Source organism: Chaetodon auriga, chromosome 13 (genome assembly GCF_051107435.1).
Source record: "Chaetodon auriga isolate fChaAug3 chromosome 13, fChaAug3.hap1, whole genome shotgun sequence".
NCBI classification, from domain to species: domain Eukaryota; kingdom Metazoa; phylum Chordata; class Actinopteri; order Chaetodontiformes; family Chaetodontidae; genus Chaetodon; species Chaetodon auriga.
In genome coordinates, this window is record NC_135086.1 from 26,101,994 (window position 1) to 26,118,365 (window position 16,372).

General features: G+C 38.5%; 1 protein-coding gene across 21 annotated transcripts in view; it reads left to right on the plus strand.

Annotated features, from left to right (window-relative positions):
- Positions 1–16,372, plus strand: part of lrch1 (leucine-rich repeats and calponin homology (CH) domain containing 1) — a 210,005-nt gene that overhangs the window by 118,231 nt on the left and 75,402 nt on the right. For 15 of the 21 annotated variants that reach the window (XM_076747011.1, XM_076747021.1, XM_076747016.1 and 12 more), the window contains 4 exons: positions 1,964–2,051; positions 9,237–9,342; positions 14,952–15,067; positions 16,012–16,082. In XM_076747011.1, the coding sequence (XP_076603126.1) occupies positions 1,964–2,051; positions 9,237–9,342; positions 14,952–15,067; positions 16,012–16,082 (381 nt within the window). The remainder of the gene's footprint in view (positions 1–1,963; positions 2,052–9,236; positions 9,343–14,951; positions 15,068–16,011; positions 16,083–16,372) is intronic. The other 6 variants (XM_076747013.1, XM_076747018.1, XM_076747025.1 and 3 more) reach the window with 1 other exon arrangement.

A 16,372-nucleotide genomic window follows, 5' to 3' on the forward strand; every position in this document is an offset into this window, starting at 1 on the left:
AGTTGACAGAAACAGACGGTCATATTATATAGAGAAATAGCCTTTTCTGGGTGAATAATTGTTAATGTTACTTTCAAACAGAAGCTTAAATAACGGGGGCAAAAAGGAATGCAGAGTTTTCAAGTTTCATCAGGAGTCATTAGTGACACCATCAAGCACACCACATTTAGGAAAGTAGTTTAAAAATACATGCACAAAGGGCAAGCATTTACTGCTGTTAGAAACTGAGCTGTTAATTAACCTGATCTGCCATCATCGGTAATCAATAACAACATGCATTATTAGACTGTAAACCATTAATGAAACCAATAATTAACTGCAGTGAATTAATGTATGACATCTTGGATAAGTGGTTTTTGAGAAAGCTGCAAACAGCAGTACCAGAGGCCGATCAATCATCCCATTCAAAACAGACATGTAATTTCCTCTCTAAAACTGTCTTATTCTTATTATTCTGTTCATTTTTCTTCCTTAATACTTTGTGAGTTTGGTCTGTTCACTTCAGTAGGCATTTTGTAGGCAACATTTGTTATGTGAAGCCAAGCAACTCTATTTAACAAAACTTGAATAATATGTTTGGGTAAGGTGTACTTTTTCTCTTTCTCACTCTCCGCTCACTCAGGAGGAAGCTGAGAACTGATTGATGCTATTTTTAAAATTCCATTAAGACGAAGACCTTAAAAGAAAACCAGATAAGAGAGAAGCGCTGTGAAGCTTAGTTTATCTTAGGCCAGGATGAAGGAAGAGTATTTCTTGGCAGGTACCCTGCAAAAGTACAATAAAAGAAGAGTCATATATCTTATCATGAAATTGCATTTTATGTTACATATCGCATGTACATGATTATCAGTGTGCAGTAAGTTATCTATTTTAATCAATAACATGATGAGCAGCCATCATGTAGGCAGATCAGGGTTCAGAGGTGACAGAGACAGATAGACTGGTGAACCCTCACTGGTCATAAAAGAGATCGTGTTGTGACCAGTGAAGCTATTATGACAAGTGAAATTTATTATAGTTGAAATTCATTCAGTTAAATATGTAGAGATCTCCACTGGGGTACCGTACACATGACAGATTAAGGTAAGTAATTCACCTTAAATATCACCTGTCAATAAATATAAACATATCACATTGTTGGATTTCTAAGGATTTAGACTGACAGAATTGAAAAGTTTTGTTTATTTTTCTTTTTACAGCAGCTCTTGATTATGCTTCAGGTATTGAGTGTACTACTTTGTGAATTTGAGCTCAAGGGAATATTTAAGATCAACAAAATATTGACTTCCAATTTGTGTTATATATTCACACTGATATAAAAAAAAATATTAATAAAAAGCTTTTGCTCTATCGCCCATATGCCTTGTCCTAAATCTGATACACATCTGATTTAAGTTATGGATTAAAGAAAAGCTTCCGTCAGCAATTCCTCTCCAGTCAAGTTTCCACCAAAACTAGTTTTGTGCCATTAAATCATTGGAGAAGAGGACATGAGGAGATAACTTCATTAAAAGAGCTCCAGTCAAAGCTCAGACAATGAAAACTCATGTGGAAAACTGGATGGAAATAAGACATTTCTGGTAGTTTCGTGTATGCACATATAAACATGTGGATGGAAGTGCACTGTATGTCTTCAGTTTGCATTTTTTTTTCTTGTCTGTTGTGCGATATCAGTGACACTGAACAACATAATATAAACCGTAAGCAATTATAATTAAACATTTGAGAAGGAACTGAGAATTTGCACAGCACTGTGAAGATAGCCTGTGAGAGAGAAGGGGAAGTTGGAAAGAGAGACTGTGCTCTCCTTCTCTCTGTTAGACTGTGGCTTATTTGCTCTTTTGCTCAGACAGGCACACACACACACACACACGCACACACACGTGTGTGTGTGTGTGTGTGCGTGTGTGTGTGTGTGTGTGTGTGTGTGTGTCAGATGTGTGACCTGTGTGTGTGTCTGCAGTGTGGAGGACATGGAGCAGCAGAAGAAGCAGGACAGCGACTCAGGTGTCGGCAGTGACAACGGAGACAAGAGACTGTCTGCTACTGAGGTACTGAGTGTATGCGTGTGTCCGCAAGTGTATGTGAGATTTTGTGTGTATATCCCTTTGTCTAACTATGCTGTGTGTATGTCTCACCTATAGATTTTTTCCTTTTCTAGTGAGATCCCCAACAGCTCAGCTTTCTTTTTAAATGTGTCAGTCTTTTAACTTATCTGTCTGTGATTGTACATATGTACTACATCAGTATTTTGACAATGAAGACTCCACTTTGTTGAGTAATCATCAATGCAGTGACATAAAAGAGGGATTATATTAGTGCTCACTCTGGTATAACACTATTTGCAAAGAAAAAGTGATTTTCTTTTTACTTCTAGTGTACTGTCTGTATGTGTTTGAGTCCTTTATTTGTAAAAGCTACAGATTTTAATTTTATTCTCCACAAATGTGGTGTGGGAAATCTGGTATTTTTCGTTATTTTCTGACAGGTTAATTATCAAAGATGACAGCAACATTAATTAGATTAGTTTGAAAAGTAAACTTCACAAGAAATGTAATTGTTTTAACCAGTAACTTTCACATCAAATCAGATCACAAACATAAGATCTGAAAGCTGTGGTTGTTTGATTTAATGACAAAGTGCGGGGTGGCTACAGAGGAATTGTGATTAATAAGCAGTTCAAAATATAGATATGTACATGTAGATGCCGCATCCGGGCTTCAATATAAGTCTCTGCCACTGCCATCTTACTTAGGGATTTTGAATTGTAAAGAGAAGACTGAAAATGCCAGAATTTTGTGTTGCTTTTGGATGTTCGAATGAAGAACTACCAAGACTAAACAAATTGGAATAAACAAAAGACTAAACAAATGGGAATAACGTAATTTGACCATATTTTACTGTTACAGATGTGTGGAAACTGATATATCACAACAAGTAGTTAAGACTTTTTATTAAGATAATATAAAGTTAAGTGACTGTGCTGATACAATGTTAGGCTACTGCAAGCTTATGTCAGGTAGAGAAGGCTGAACGTTTTTATTAATATATCAATGAGATGCTGAATAGGATATTTGTTAATCAGCTATGTTGCTATATATTATTAAGTCTTAAAAATGATCTACTTTTCAGTGACACTAATGTTACAGACATTAATTGTTGTTTTAAACAGCTTTGCAGATGATGGGCTTATCAGTGATACTTATATTACATTTTTAAGAGTAGAAGAATACATTTATTAGAAAATGTTTTTACAGGATCATCAGTATCAGTAACCCAGTTTAAGTAAAAAAAAAAAAAAAAAAAAGTTTACTAATGCTCAGGAGAAGGTAGGGAAATTGCAACAGGACTTAATACCAGGGATTGGGAAAGAAGTCAAAATAAGACAGCAGAACTCCTGCTAAATGCAACAGAAGCTTGACTACTCTCGAACTGTCCAGGCACTTCCTTTTTACAGATGCATCTGTAACTCTTAAAATTTTGTAGTTGTTTAAACACGTCTCATCACAGACATTTAGATTGCAGTCTTACCACTGTTCTGAATTTTTTAACTGAAAAACAACAGTTGATAAAATTGAAATATCTGAATTTCTTTTAATCACTAATTTAGAAAGCAACCTAATTGAGCTTTCAACTACTTTAATTTAATGCTTTTCTCAATGCATGTCTTGTCCAAGTATCCAACATTTTTTTCCCCTCACACTTTAATTTTCTGGAACATGTTAGTTCTGTCATATGTAAAAAAAAAAAAAAAAAAAAATACACACAGGTAATCTATGCTTATCCCAAAATTTGAATGTGACATTTTTTGTTCTGGTTTCATTACAGTATATGGCTTGTTTTCACAAACTTCTTAGATCAGCAAATTGAACTCTAAGTAACACCATGCTTTCCCTAGTGCTCAAAGGGAATTTGCTCTAACACAACATCTGCATGGAGCTAAAGCCTACAAGTACTTGAGAGAAACACTGAAGATACCACTCACACTCTTCAAAAGTAACTAATGCCCTTTCCACACCGTCATGCTTGTCAAGACTAAATATAAGAGGTCTGTTGTGGTGTTTCTACATACTGTACATCTGCTTGCTGTTCCATGATGTTGTTTTTGGTACCTTTATGGTACCAAAAACACTTCACGTTAGGGCTGTCAGAATTGGCCAAAAATTATATTTGGCTAATCTTTCTATAAAATACATAGGTTTAAACCACTTGAATATTTATTTTTGCGCATTATATCCATCTGTCCAGATGGACCCAAATGGTCACTTTATAATTGTGACTGGTACTATCTTGATATATGCACCAAATTTTGACATCCAAGGTTTCTTTCATGGTGTTTTCAATTTAGTTCATATTTGAAGAATTAAGCATCCCATTATAAAAGAATATTCCTTCTTTTCACAACTTTGTAGCACCAATACAGAGATTGATTACTTTTTCATTGATTCAGAACTTAAATGTACGGAAGCCCTGAAAGGCCATGGATCAACATAATTTTTTCACTCCGTTTTACCGTGATAACGAAGCCACTTACTTGAAGCCACTTACTGTTAAGTACGATAACTTGTGTCCACAGACTTGCAAAAATACAAACAAACACATGAACAGGCTTAACTTACCGAGTGTGCAGCTGCAGGAGAGCACGTCCAGGCCTGGCTTCAGTTGGTGGTGTGCAGGGCAGCAGAGCACCTTCCGGTTTGGCAGGTTGGTTTGACATCCTACTTCACTGGAAAATTAACTCGTTATAACGATAAAACGGTGGAAATTATGTCATTGGGGCGGCACAGTGGCACAGGGCCTTTCTGTGTGAAGTTTGCATGTTCTTCCCGTGCATGCGTGGGTTCTCTCCGGGCACTCCGGCTTCCTCCCACAAACCAAAAACATGCATTAGGTTAATTGGTGACTCTAAATTGTCCATAGGTGTGAGTGTGAGTGTGAATGGTTGTTTGTCTGTATGTCTGTCTATGTTGCCCTGCAATCGGCTGGCGACCGGTTCAGGGTGTACCCCGCCTCTCGTCCATTGCCAGCTAGGATAGGCTCCAGCCCCCTGCAACCCCGAAAGGGATACGCGGGTATAGAAGATGAATTAATGAATTATGTCATTATCACGATAAAACGGTGGAATATTATCTCATTATAATGATAAAACGGTGGAATATTATGTCGTTATAACGATAAAACGGTGGAATATTATGTCGTTATAACGATAAAACGGTGGAATATTATGTCGTTATAACGATAAAACAGTGGAATATTATCTCGTTATCACGGTAAAACAGAGCGAAAAAATTATGTTGATCCATGGCCTTTTAGGGCTTCCATATAAATGAGTAATCTCCTCATCTGAATATCATTTTCAATCTTGGATCACAGTCCTGTTACTATAGGTATCAATATCAGATGTAAGGAAGCCCATTACAATTGGAGATTTACTTGCTTAATGATGATTTTTTTTTTTTTTTTAACTGAAAAATGCACTGACAGGGGATGTTTTAAAGTAGTGTTAAGAAGATTCGCTATATTATATGAAGCCACTCACACACACACACACACACACACACACACACACACGTACATACACACAAAAAAAGCAGAAATAGATTATGTGACATAGCTGAGCAGCCCTCTTTGCTTGAAAACAGTACAGAAAAGCACCATCTTCATCTGCACTTTGTTACGGTACGTGAGTCAAAATCTCGGCCAGGACCCCGGATGTAGAGACAGGTTGAACACAGTTTATTGAACTCACAAAGTACAAAGCAAAAAACAACAAAAATCTCCACTACGTGGGAAAAAGGCAAGGCAGGCTCAAAACAGGAACTGAGGATCTCAAAACTATCTAAGGCAAACACAAAGTCACCACTGCGGGGAATACTCGAAAAATAAGAAACCAAAAATCACCTGGACAGGGAAAAACGGCTTGAAAAAGAAAAGGTAACAAAACACACGAAAACACACTGGAGCTGGAAGCGAGGAAGGAGGCACGGCAAAACAGCGTGGCGAGGCACGTGTGCGCAGAGCTAGGAAATCTTCCGGCACTGAGCAGGTGGATGAGCTGGCTGAAGTAGGCCGCGGCTGATCACCTGATGCCGCTCAGGTGTGTCTCCTGGATAGGGCACGGAGATCGGCCCCGCCTCCTTCCACACTCCAGCGCTGCAGAGTAGGAGAGTGAGAGGAGAAAGGGAGAACAGGGGGGGGGGGGGGGGGGAATACCGGCAGGAGACAAAAACATGCACAGAACTCGAGACCACAACACACTTAAGGATATCATAAAACTAAAACATGGATGTAACCAACTTCATTAGTCATTACCAACTCTAAGAGAGCTCCTTTTTGTAGTCTACATTGTGGTTTCTGGCAAGGCTGACCTTTGAGCCTGCAGCTGTTTGCCCTATGCATAGAGCCCCATATCAGCATCAGGAATAACCCAAAAATTATCCCTGTCAATTTTGGAAAAATTGATCATCACATAGGTGTGTATGCTGATGACATAATTTTGTTGCTTTCACAGTCAAAGAAATATATTCCATTGTTGCTGGACCACAAATTGGCAGAAAAATGATCCTGAGTTTCTTAATGATCTCCCTGTTAAACTTTACTTATTAATACAAAACAGAAGTAAAACATATACTTAAACAGAAAATATTACAAGGACAATAAATAGCTCCCACACACCCGCTATCAGCACATTCACAAACTTTACATACACAGACACACAAACAATCAGGCACAATTGCATTATAGTCTGGATGTTCTGCTCAGCTCTGTTACAGCAGAGGGGAAAAAACTCCTGTTGAATTTCACTCTCTTCCATGACAGCAACCTGTAACAGTGACCAGATGGGAGGAGCACAAAGTGTGGGTTGAGGGGGGGCACTGGCGTCAAGTGTTATGGTGTCAGCTCTTGGTGCAGTGGCTGTGCGGTTGAGGTGTGGGAGGCCAGTGATGTTGGTAGCCTCGTGTGTAATTTGTGTAAGTCTGTTCTTGGAGGGGTTGACAGCATATTAAAGAAGCAAGGGAGGATGGGTTGAACTATACTTTTGTAAGATTCTAAAGTAGCAGCTGAAGGTGGGGGGCAATGGAAAGTGCTTTAAGTTTGCGGGTGTCTTTGTTGGCAGTGTTTATGAATGTTAATTTCGTGTTCCTCAAAGTTTAGTTTGTTGTCTAGGGTGATGCTGAGATATTTGTGGCTCTCCACCATTTCAGCAACTTCATTGATGCTGATGGGGGTGTGGGTGGGGTTAGAGACTGGCCTGTGTGTGCTGGAGGAGTTAAAGATCAGTTCCTTTGTTTTGGAGATATTTAACTGTAAGTAACTGTGTGTGAAATGGGAGATGCAGCCATAGTAGCTTGCAACCGAGTTGCTATCGTTGAGCAGTGCGAGTACTGCAATATTGTCAAAGTATTTGAGGTATGTAATGATGGGCTGACACAGTCATTGGTGTACAGCAGTGATTGGGTCACGGCTTGTCATTAAGGGGTGATGGTGGGTCCCAAAGCCAGACCAGTTGAGAACCACTGGTGTGGAGGGTAAATAGGAAGGGGCTCAGGACACAACCTCGTGGGGCTCCAGTGTTGGTGATGGAGGACGAGGACGTTTTACAGTCCACTCTAAAGGATTGTGGTCTGTCACTGAGGATGCTGTGTACCCAGTGGTCATCTGAGGTACTAATGCGTAGGGCCGCGAGCCACGCACCCGATGCGTAATATGGTTACCATGGTAACCATATCAAAAAGGAGGGAATGACATTAAGCTCGTCAGACGTTTCAGAGTTTCCCCAATGTTAATACGCCAAAAAAAAGAAAAGAAACGAAAAAGGAAAACATAATGATTGTTCACGAGTCCCAAAACACAAGTCTGAGTCGAGTCTGAAGCCTTTTGAGCACGAGTCCAAGTCAAGTCTGAAGTCTCTCCGTGTGCGACTTAAGTGCGACTCGAGTTGCAAAACTCGAGTCCCCATCTCTGATAATTTGTTATGTGGTCTTCCTGGCTGTTGTTGCTGTTGTCGCCGTCTAATGTCTTGTAAGACTATACAGGCTTACATATATATATATGGATGAGCGAGTACACCACTATCTGTATCTGTATCTGTATCTGTATCTGTTCAACCATCTAAAGTATCTGTATCCATATCTGTCCTCGGCGTGGGCAGGGCCTAATGGAAATGGGTGGGGCTTAAATCGGTACATTATTTTAAGTCTGAAATTGATATACAATAAAGATATTAATATAGGCTACTTTGTGTGTTCAGCTATATGTGTGTATGTGTTTAAGTGGTCTGTAAGAATGTTTATTTTTTAATGATCTGTGTGAACTTGGTGATTCATGCAAACATCCAGTGATGGCAAACAGGGCAATAATATGTCAGCCTTGTTCACTGTATTCCTCTCAAAAGCACTGCGTTCATTACGAGCAAAGTTTTCCAACTGACTTTATATCACCAGCCAAACTAAGACCAAGCAGATGATTAAAAAAAAAAAAAAAAAAAACCTGACCGGAGTGGCACAAGCCGTTTTCAGCTCTGTCTTGTCAAATGCACCGCGTACGTTACGAAACAAGTTCACCAAGTAACTTTAAATATCATACAAACCGAAATAAGAACTGAGCGAGCTGTGTGTGTGTGTGTGTGTGTGTGTGTGTGTGTGTGTGTATGTATATGTATATGTATATGTATATGTATATATGTATATATACACCCACACCCACACATCTATAGATAGATAGATAGATAGATAGATAGATCTGGCAAAGTTACCAGGTTCAACAGTGATGTCTTACGTCAAAATTAGTCATACGTCAAAATTAATAATTTCATTCTCATTTTGGTATGAAAATCATATTGATTTCTTCACTCAATCAAATTTCCTATAATTACATAAGAGATATAAATAAATGATAAGCTAGAAAGTCATTTATAGCTGCAGCTAAAAAAAAAAATTATTGATTATTCTGTCAGTAATTATTTGATTATTGAATCAATAGTTTAAACTATATAAAGTCAGAAAATAGTGAAAAATGTCCATCACAGTTTTCTGAGCCCAAGGTGATGTCTTTGTCTCTTTTTTTGTGTAACCAATAATCCAAACCCCCAAAATATTAATTGGAGAAGCTGGGACCAAAGAATGGCTAAATGACTTCAAAAGATTGATCAATTATTTTCATTTTTCATTACTTTTCTGTTGATTGACAAATCAATTATTTCAGCTCTACACCAGGTCTGTTGTTGTTTTTTGCAGCCATCAGATGAAGACAGTTTCAGTCTTAATGTACCAATGAGTCACATCACGGAGGAGGAGGCAATCAGTAAAGACAACTCAAGTGAACACATCACCTCTCTCACAGGTACTCACACATGCATACACACACACACACACACACACACACACACACACACACACACACAACTGTGTGTAGACAGAGAGTCTACATGTGTCTTGACAGTGTAATATACTACACGAGTACAGTGGACATGTGTGTCTGTGTATTGTGTGTGAATGCATCTGTATTATATATATTTTTTTATTAAGTTCAGTTGAATTTTCACTGAAATAGAAAGGACAAAAATTGAAAACAAGAGAATGTTTTGCATTTTTGTTAGATGAATGACTCAAATGCTAAACTAATAATCAAAAATGTCTGTTGATTATTTTCTGTCAGCAAACAAGTATCACCTGTAATCCATATTAACAGTTAACAAACAGTCTTATTAAATGCACCTCTCCTCACAGTGGGCCTCATTAATTATTTGTACTGAACTGTAACAGGTTGGTTTAGGACCCAATTGCAGTTCCAATGGAATACGAAAGTTGCTTTCATTGACTTTGACCTCGGGAGTGACGCAGACACATAAGCCGTAGTACTGAACAATTTCCCCTTTGGAACTATTGTCTCTCAAAGTACAGATCAATGTTCCATCCAGAACTATAGAGAATTTTTTGAAATGTTTGGTGAACCAAAGACTCAATAGTCACTGACAGGCAGAGATCCAGGAAGTGCAGGACAAAACTCTGAGTCAGATACAGAAAGCAGAGTTTACCAGAGAGCAGAAGATCAGGTGAAGTCAAAGGCAGGCAGGTCCGGTAACGAAAGATCAGTCTGAATGCTGGAGAGTCTTGCATAGTGCGAAGAAACAATCTGGCACTAAGTGAGTGTAGGAGAGCAGCTTAATTACTAGACTGATTGGGAATTAACCTCAGGTGTGTGGTCGGGTGAGTGGACAGGTAGGGTGACAAGGGGAGTGAGAGTGGAAAAGTACTGGCTGAGCAGGTGAGTAGATAGCAAGGAAATGGCAGCAGGTAAGTAGCTGAATATACTGTGACACTGAACAATAAACTGAGTGTTTGTTTATGTGGCATATGAGTTGTTAAGAGCATTTTAGATATTTGTTTGCTAAAACGAGAAAATCAACAAAAAATAGGCTCTGTATATCTGTATATCAAATTAATATCAAGCCAAGAAAATAGATTTGAATAACTCTGCTATAGCCCCTGTTATCTTTCTCCATCAGTGAGATGTTTTAGTGTGTACAGTGTAGTGACATTATTTTACATGTGTAATAGATTCATGCATGAGAAAGAACTTGCTTCATCCTCCACACTGTGGTCAGGGAGCACAGTACAGACTTCTTTACTACTCCAGGGCCAGGTTAATGCTAAATCTGGGGTTAACCCATCACTGCATTAAACTGGTAAACCCTGCTTGTGTCTTGAGGAGCTATAGTATTTTCTGACAAACTGTAGCTCATGTTGTTCCATTCACAGACTACTACTAGTCTGACTGCATCCTTTCTCATCTGCACCCCCCCCACCCCCCCCCCCCACCCCCGCATTTCTTTAGCAGTTGAGTTGTTTTGTCCATCTGAGCCAGACTTCACAAGTGTAGTTAATTACATTGTTTAAAACCACCAGGTGGAATAATGTCAACTCTGATTATGAAGTGAACCCACATAGCAAACTCTGACTGGCTGTGTGCTTAAATGTATTGGGTTAGATTAGTTGTACTTGTAGGGGTCAGCAGCAGCCTGTATGAAGGAATTTATTTATTGAACATACCGATATGACTGAAATTCAATTGGTTAGAGAGTCATAATGGTGATTTTGGTAACTGTCTGATTAATTTCCCAGCCCTATCATCTGATAGTTTCAGAACTGGTAAGATTTCTAAAGTTATTAGACTGATGTCTTCATCAGGAATAATTGTGTAATTACAAATGTTTATGTAGCCTTGCTTCTCCATAACCTGTCTGCAGTGAGTCTATGAGCATGAGCACATGGTTGAAAAAAAAAAAATCAAACAAATTTAATTTCTACAACACCTAACCGTAAATGACAGTATTCAGGATTTTAAAAGATAGAATGCATTAGTCTAGATAATTTAGATTGCGGGTGCTATGAAAACAAAAAAATGCATAAAAAACAGTACGTAATTAAGTGGATCAAGATAGGAAATGAGAAGTGTGACAAAATCAGAGGAGATGTAATGGTAAAATAAAAGGTCAGTAAACTACAAATGTCCGTTGGATAAACTATCCAATATTAAGTAATGTTAAACTCATAATAAAACTGAATAAAATTGGGTTAGTATGTGTTAACCCTTCACTGCATCCCAAATGATAAAATCAAGTCATGTCTAAGTATGATGTACAGTATGCTGAACATTTTTTTTTTTTTTTGAAAATTGAATAACACGTTGTAACACGTGTTGATTTGAATAAAGTTGTTGTTGTTGTTGTGTGTGTATATTTTTTACACTGCATGCACAATTATTTGGCAAGTGAGTATCTTGACCTTATCATCATTTTCATGCATATTTTCCAACTCCAATAATAATAAATAAATTTGAATGCTAATTGGATTTAAGCATTATCAGGTGATATGTATTTTTGTAATGAGGGAGGGTGTGGCCTAAAGTGATCAACACCCTATATTAAGGTGGGCATAATTATCAGGAAGCTTTTTAACCTCAGACTAAATGGGCCAAAAAAGAGATTTAACAGACTCTGAGAAGTCCAAAATTGTAACATGCCTTTCAGAGAGATGCAGCACTCTTGAAGTAGCTAAGGTATTGAGGCATGATCACCAAACAATCAAACGTTTTGTTGCAGATAGTCAACAGGGTCACAAGAAATGTGTGGGAGAAAAAAAAGACACAAATTAACAGCAAAAGATTAAGAAGAATTAAATGTGAAGCTATCAGGAACCCATTATTCTCCAGTGCTGCCATATTCCAGAAATGCAACCTACCTGGAGGTTCCAGAAGTACAAGGTGTTCAGTGCTCAGAGACATGACCCAGGTAAGGAAGACTGAAACACAACCACCACTGAACAAGACTAAGTTGAATGTCAAGACTGGGCCAAGAGATATCTGATGACAGTTTTTTCTAAGGTTTTTTGGACAGATGAAATTAGAGTGATTCTTGACGGACCAAATGGACGGGCCCGTGACTGGATCACTAATGGACATGGAGCTCCACTTGGGTTGTAAGCCAGCAAGGTGGAGGTGGGGTACTGGTATGGACTGCTATTCTTAAGGATGAGCTAGTTGGACCTTTTCGGGTTGAAGATGGACTTAGAATCAACTCCCAAACCTACTGCCAGTTTTTAGAAGATACGTTCTTCAAGCAGTGGTACAAGAAGGCCATGATTTTTATGCAGGACAATGCTCCATCACATGCATCCAAGTACTCCGCTGCGTGGCTAGCCAGCAAAGGCCTTAAAGCACTCTGGGACCTCTGGGATTTAGCACCCCCCTGTGTAACTGGCTGCTTGACTTCCTCACTGAAAGACCACAGTCACTGTGGGTTGGACAGAACACCTCCTGTGTGAGGGCTGTGTCCTGAGCCCTCTGCTGTTCACTCTGATGATACATGACTGCGTCAACAGGGCTGCCACCAACCAGTTTGTGAAGTTTGCGCCTGCACTTCCTGCGCAGGATAAGCAGAGCCCACCTGCCCCCGCCCATTCTCAATATATTCTGCTGTTTATTTTAATGTACATGTATATATCACAATATATCTTATATATTTTTTACATATTTTTAATCCTGTGCTGAGCCTATTGTAACTAAAATTTCGTTCGGTGTACACTCATTGTTTACTGAATGACAAAAAAGTTTGTCTAAGTCTAAAGGTGACAGAATAACAACGTGGTCCCCTTCCTCACCTAAACCCTTTTGAGAACTTGTGGGTCCTTAAATATGACATTTACAGTGAGAGAAGACAATACACCTCTTTGAACATCATTTGGGAGACTGTGGTTGCTGCTGCACAAAAGGTTCATCATTGTCAGTCCAAGAAACTAACAGACTCCATGCCTAATAATTGTACACACATAGATATTCTCCTGAGAGAAGCCAAAACTCACTTTTTGTTTGTTAAATACTCTGGTTTGAGGTTTATTAACATTTTTGGATTGACTGAGAGCACCATATTTGTTCAAAAATAAAATTAATCCTGAGGAATACAGCTTGCCTAATAATTGTTCACACAGTGTATAAACTTGAATTGTCTATATATTATATAGTAATGACTCTCAAATGTGGCTGTAGATACACCTGTCAGATACACAGTTTTGGATGGATGCCCTAAGACCAAAGTCCAAGAAAAGGATGATATATCAGTACATAAACTGTGTGTTTATATATATTTTTTTAAATACAAAAACAGCAAGACAAGTAGCAAAAAAGCAAAAGTTATGGGTGGTAGATGACGCTGTTTGACCAATCAGAAGCATACTGTGTGTGACAATTGCAGAGAAAAAATGGTGTTTTTCTCACTTTTGTGAACAGTCAGAATGTGTGTGAATTGACTGACTGTGATTGCCAATCATTATAGCATGCTTTGTCTGCCAGCCAGAGCATGCTATGGCAAATGATCAGTTAGTAGTTCAACTGAACCAACTCAAAGGGTGGTCAAAAAATTTGTGATTTTTTATTTTAATTACTTGTTTTGGTTCATTGCTGAAAATAGTAAAATGATCATTGATATTGGCTGCTTAAATATGATGACCTATAAGACAAAAAGTGGGGTAATAAAACCATAACTTTGCTCCCCTGAAATGAATAAGGGGACACATTTGCTCCACTTGCTCTACTGCTTAGTTGACTTTGTGAGTATCTGGGCTCTTGAACACTATTAGAGAACACCAGCAGCTCCCCAGACACATAGTTTAAATAGACTTCAGTCAGCCTCAATCAGGGTCAGAGCTGATGGAGTGTCACATTCAATGAGCTGAGATGAGTGAAAAAAGGGCCTCTGGGTTATTTTTTCTTACAATCTCTCAACATTATAGGCAGGTCAACTTTTCACATAAATATTAAGTTGATAAAGTTGATAAATTTAAAGTTGTAGCTTAAATATGAGACTTTCCCCAACTTTCTCAGTTGTTCATTGCACCCCCCTGACTGATTTCTATGTGGACAGTTCTCTTGGGAAAGTCCAGAGGATGTGATGTTTAAGTGCACTCCAGAGTGTCTTGCCTCCCTTCAGCTCAGTCACGTTCAGTCTCATGTATGTCATGCCATTGTTTTAGCAGATGCCCAGCATGCTTGCTCATGACTGCAGAGTGCACACACAGACACAAGCAACAGGATTCTGACTGCAATTCATTTAAGTAAACTAAAATGACTTACCACAATTATCACTGATTACTTACTTAATAATCTTCTTTTTCATCACTGACAGGTGTGGAGTTCAACAATGATCAATTTCACATCTATAAAATGAGTTGCTTTGGATTGTGGGATTCTTATCAGAAAGCAGGATACATGCCATGGACACTACTTTTTACTTCCATTTTGTTGGCACTATATAGTGGATAAATTTACACATAAGATAAATAAAATAGTGGGCAGTAAATATAGTGCACCATGTAGTAAAGACTGATTTCAGACAGTGCCTAAGACTCCAACACGTCAGTTCAAGATATTCACAGTGCACTTTTCCTCCATTCTAGCAGACCCTAACTCTGACTCAGTCCGTCTGATTGAGGAGAGTCCTATGGAGGCCAAGAGGGACCAGTTCATCTACAGAGATTCTGCTCTCAGCACTAATTTCATCAACTACATCAAGGCAAGACCACATGTTCTAATGCTGCTTCTCCTCTCAGAGTAGTTCAGTCAGTTCCTTATCCTCATCCTAAAGACTGATGTAGTAAATTGTGTATTTAATGACTAATGAGTGAAGTCTAGTAAAATTATGTCACTGTACCACTTTATTCTAGTGTTAATTAGACTGGTTGTCATTTTGAGCAAATTGAAGTCTGCAATTTGTTTGACAGTAAAGTAGTCCACCACCAAAACTGTCACTTTATGTCAGTAAGAGTTTAAAAATCATTGTCAGTTGATTTGTCATTAATGACCCAACAGTATAGCAGTGAGAGAGACTGTCCTGTTATTAATGGTTACATCACAGTGAGCCTGTGAGTCACTGTGGAGATGTGGCTGTGATCAACACAAAGAGCTGAAGAGCTTGATGATGTAGATTCATTCAGTATAACAAGATATTGAAATTATGTACCTTTATGCTTCATACCTAAAAGCTTGAGACTGTTTCTGAACCCATTACATAAGACTATGCTCCTAGAGCTCAGCAATTATCTCATTCAGCAGAATGTATATAATGTGGGACAAAGATACGGGAAATAAGACACAAGTTTTAATGTATTTTTTTTGTAAAGTTATGTTTATGAATTTAACTCAAATATAGATTATCCTTACAGGTCTCAGACAAAATATGGATTTGATCTGAAAGAGAAGTGATAACAAATAACAACAAGGAACAGTTAAAGGGTTGGAGGACCTGATTAAAGAGAGAAAGAGTTTGTTAAGGTGTCCTTATTGTTGAGTTTGTATACCAGGGAACAGTCATAACAGCTCTGAATTTTGGCCACTGGCTGAGCAAGTCTGTGAATCTTGTGACATTGTGTGTGTGTGTGTGTGTGTGTGTGTGTGTGTGTGCGTGTGCGTGCGTGCGTGCGTGCGTGCGTGTGTGTGTGTGCCCACGTGCATGTGCAGGGTCGGACAGCAGCAGACTTGGATGAGCCCCTCAGGATAGAGGAAGACTCACACTGGCCAATAGAACAAGTGTAAGCTCTTTTATGGGTGTATTTTTTTAATCTGTCTACTTTTTTATATCATATAGATTTTTTTTTTTTTGAGGGGTTGAGGTTGAGTCGCACATAACAACCGAACAATAAATTTATATGGACAAATACCAAGAGAAAACCAAAAAATTAAATTGATACTAATCTGTATCAGAGGTGAAATCTTGTCACCTATTTTTTTCACAGTTTTTAGCTCAAAATAGGTTATCCACATGAATTGTGTACATCTGCCAAACAGATATCTTGTATATCATCCAAGTCATCTGTGAGTA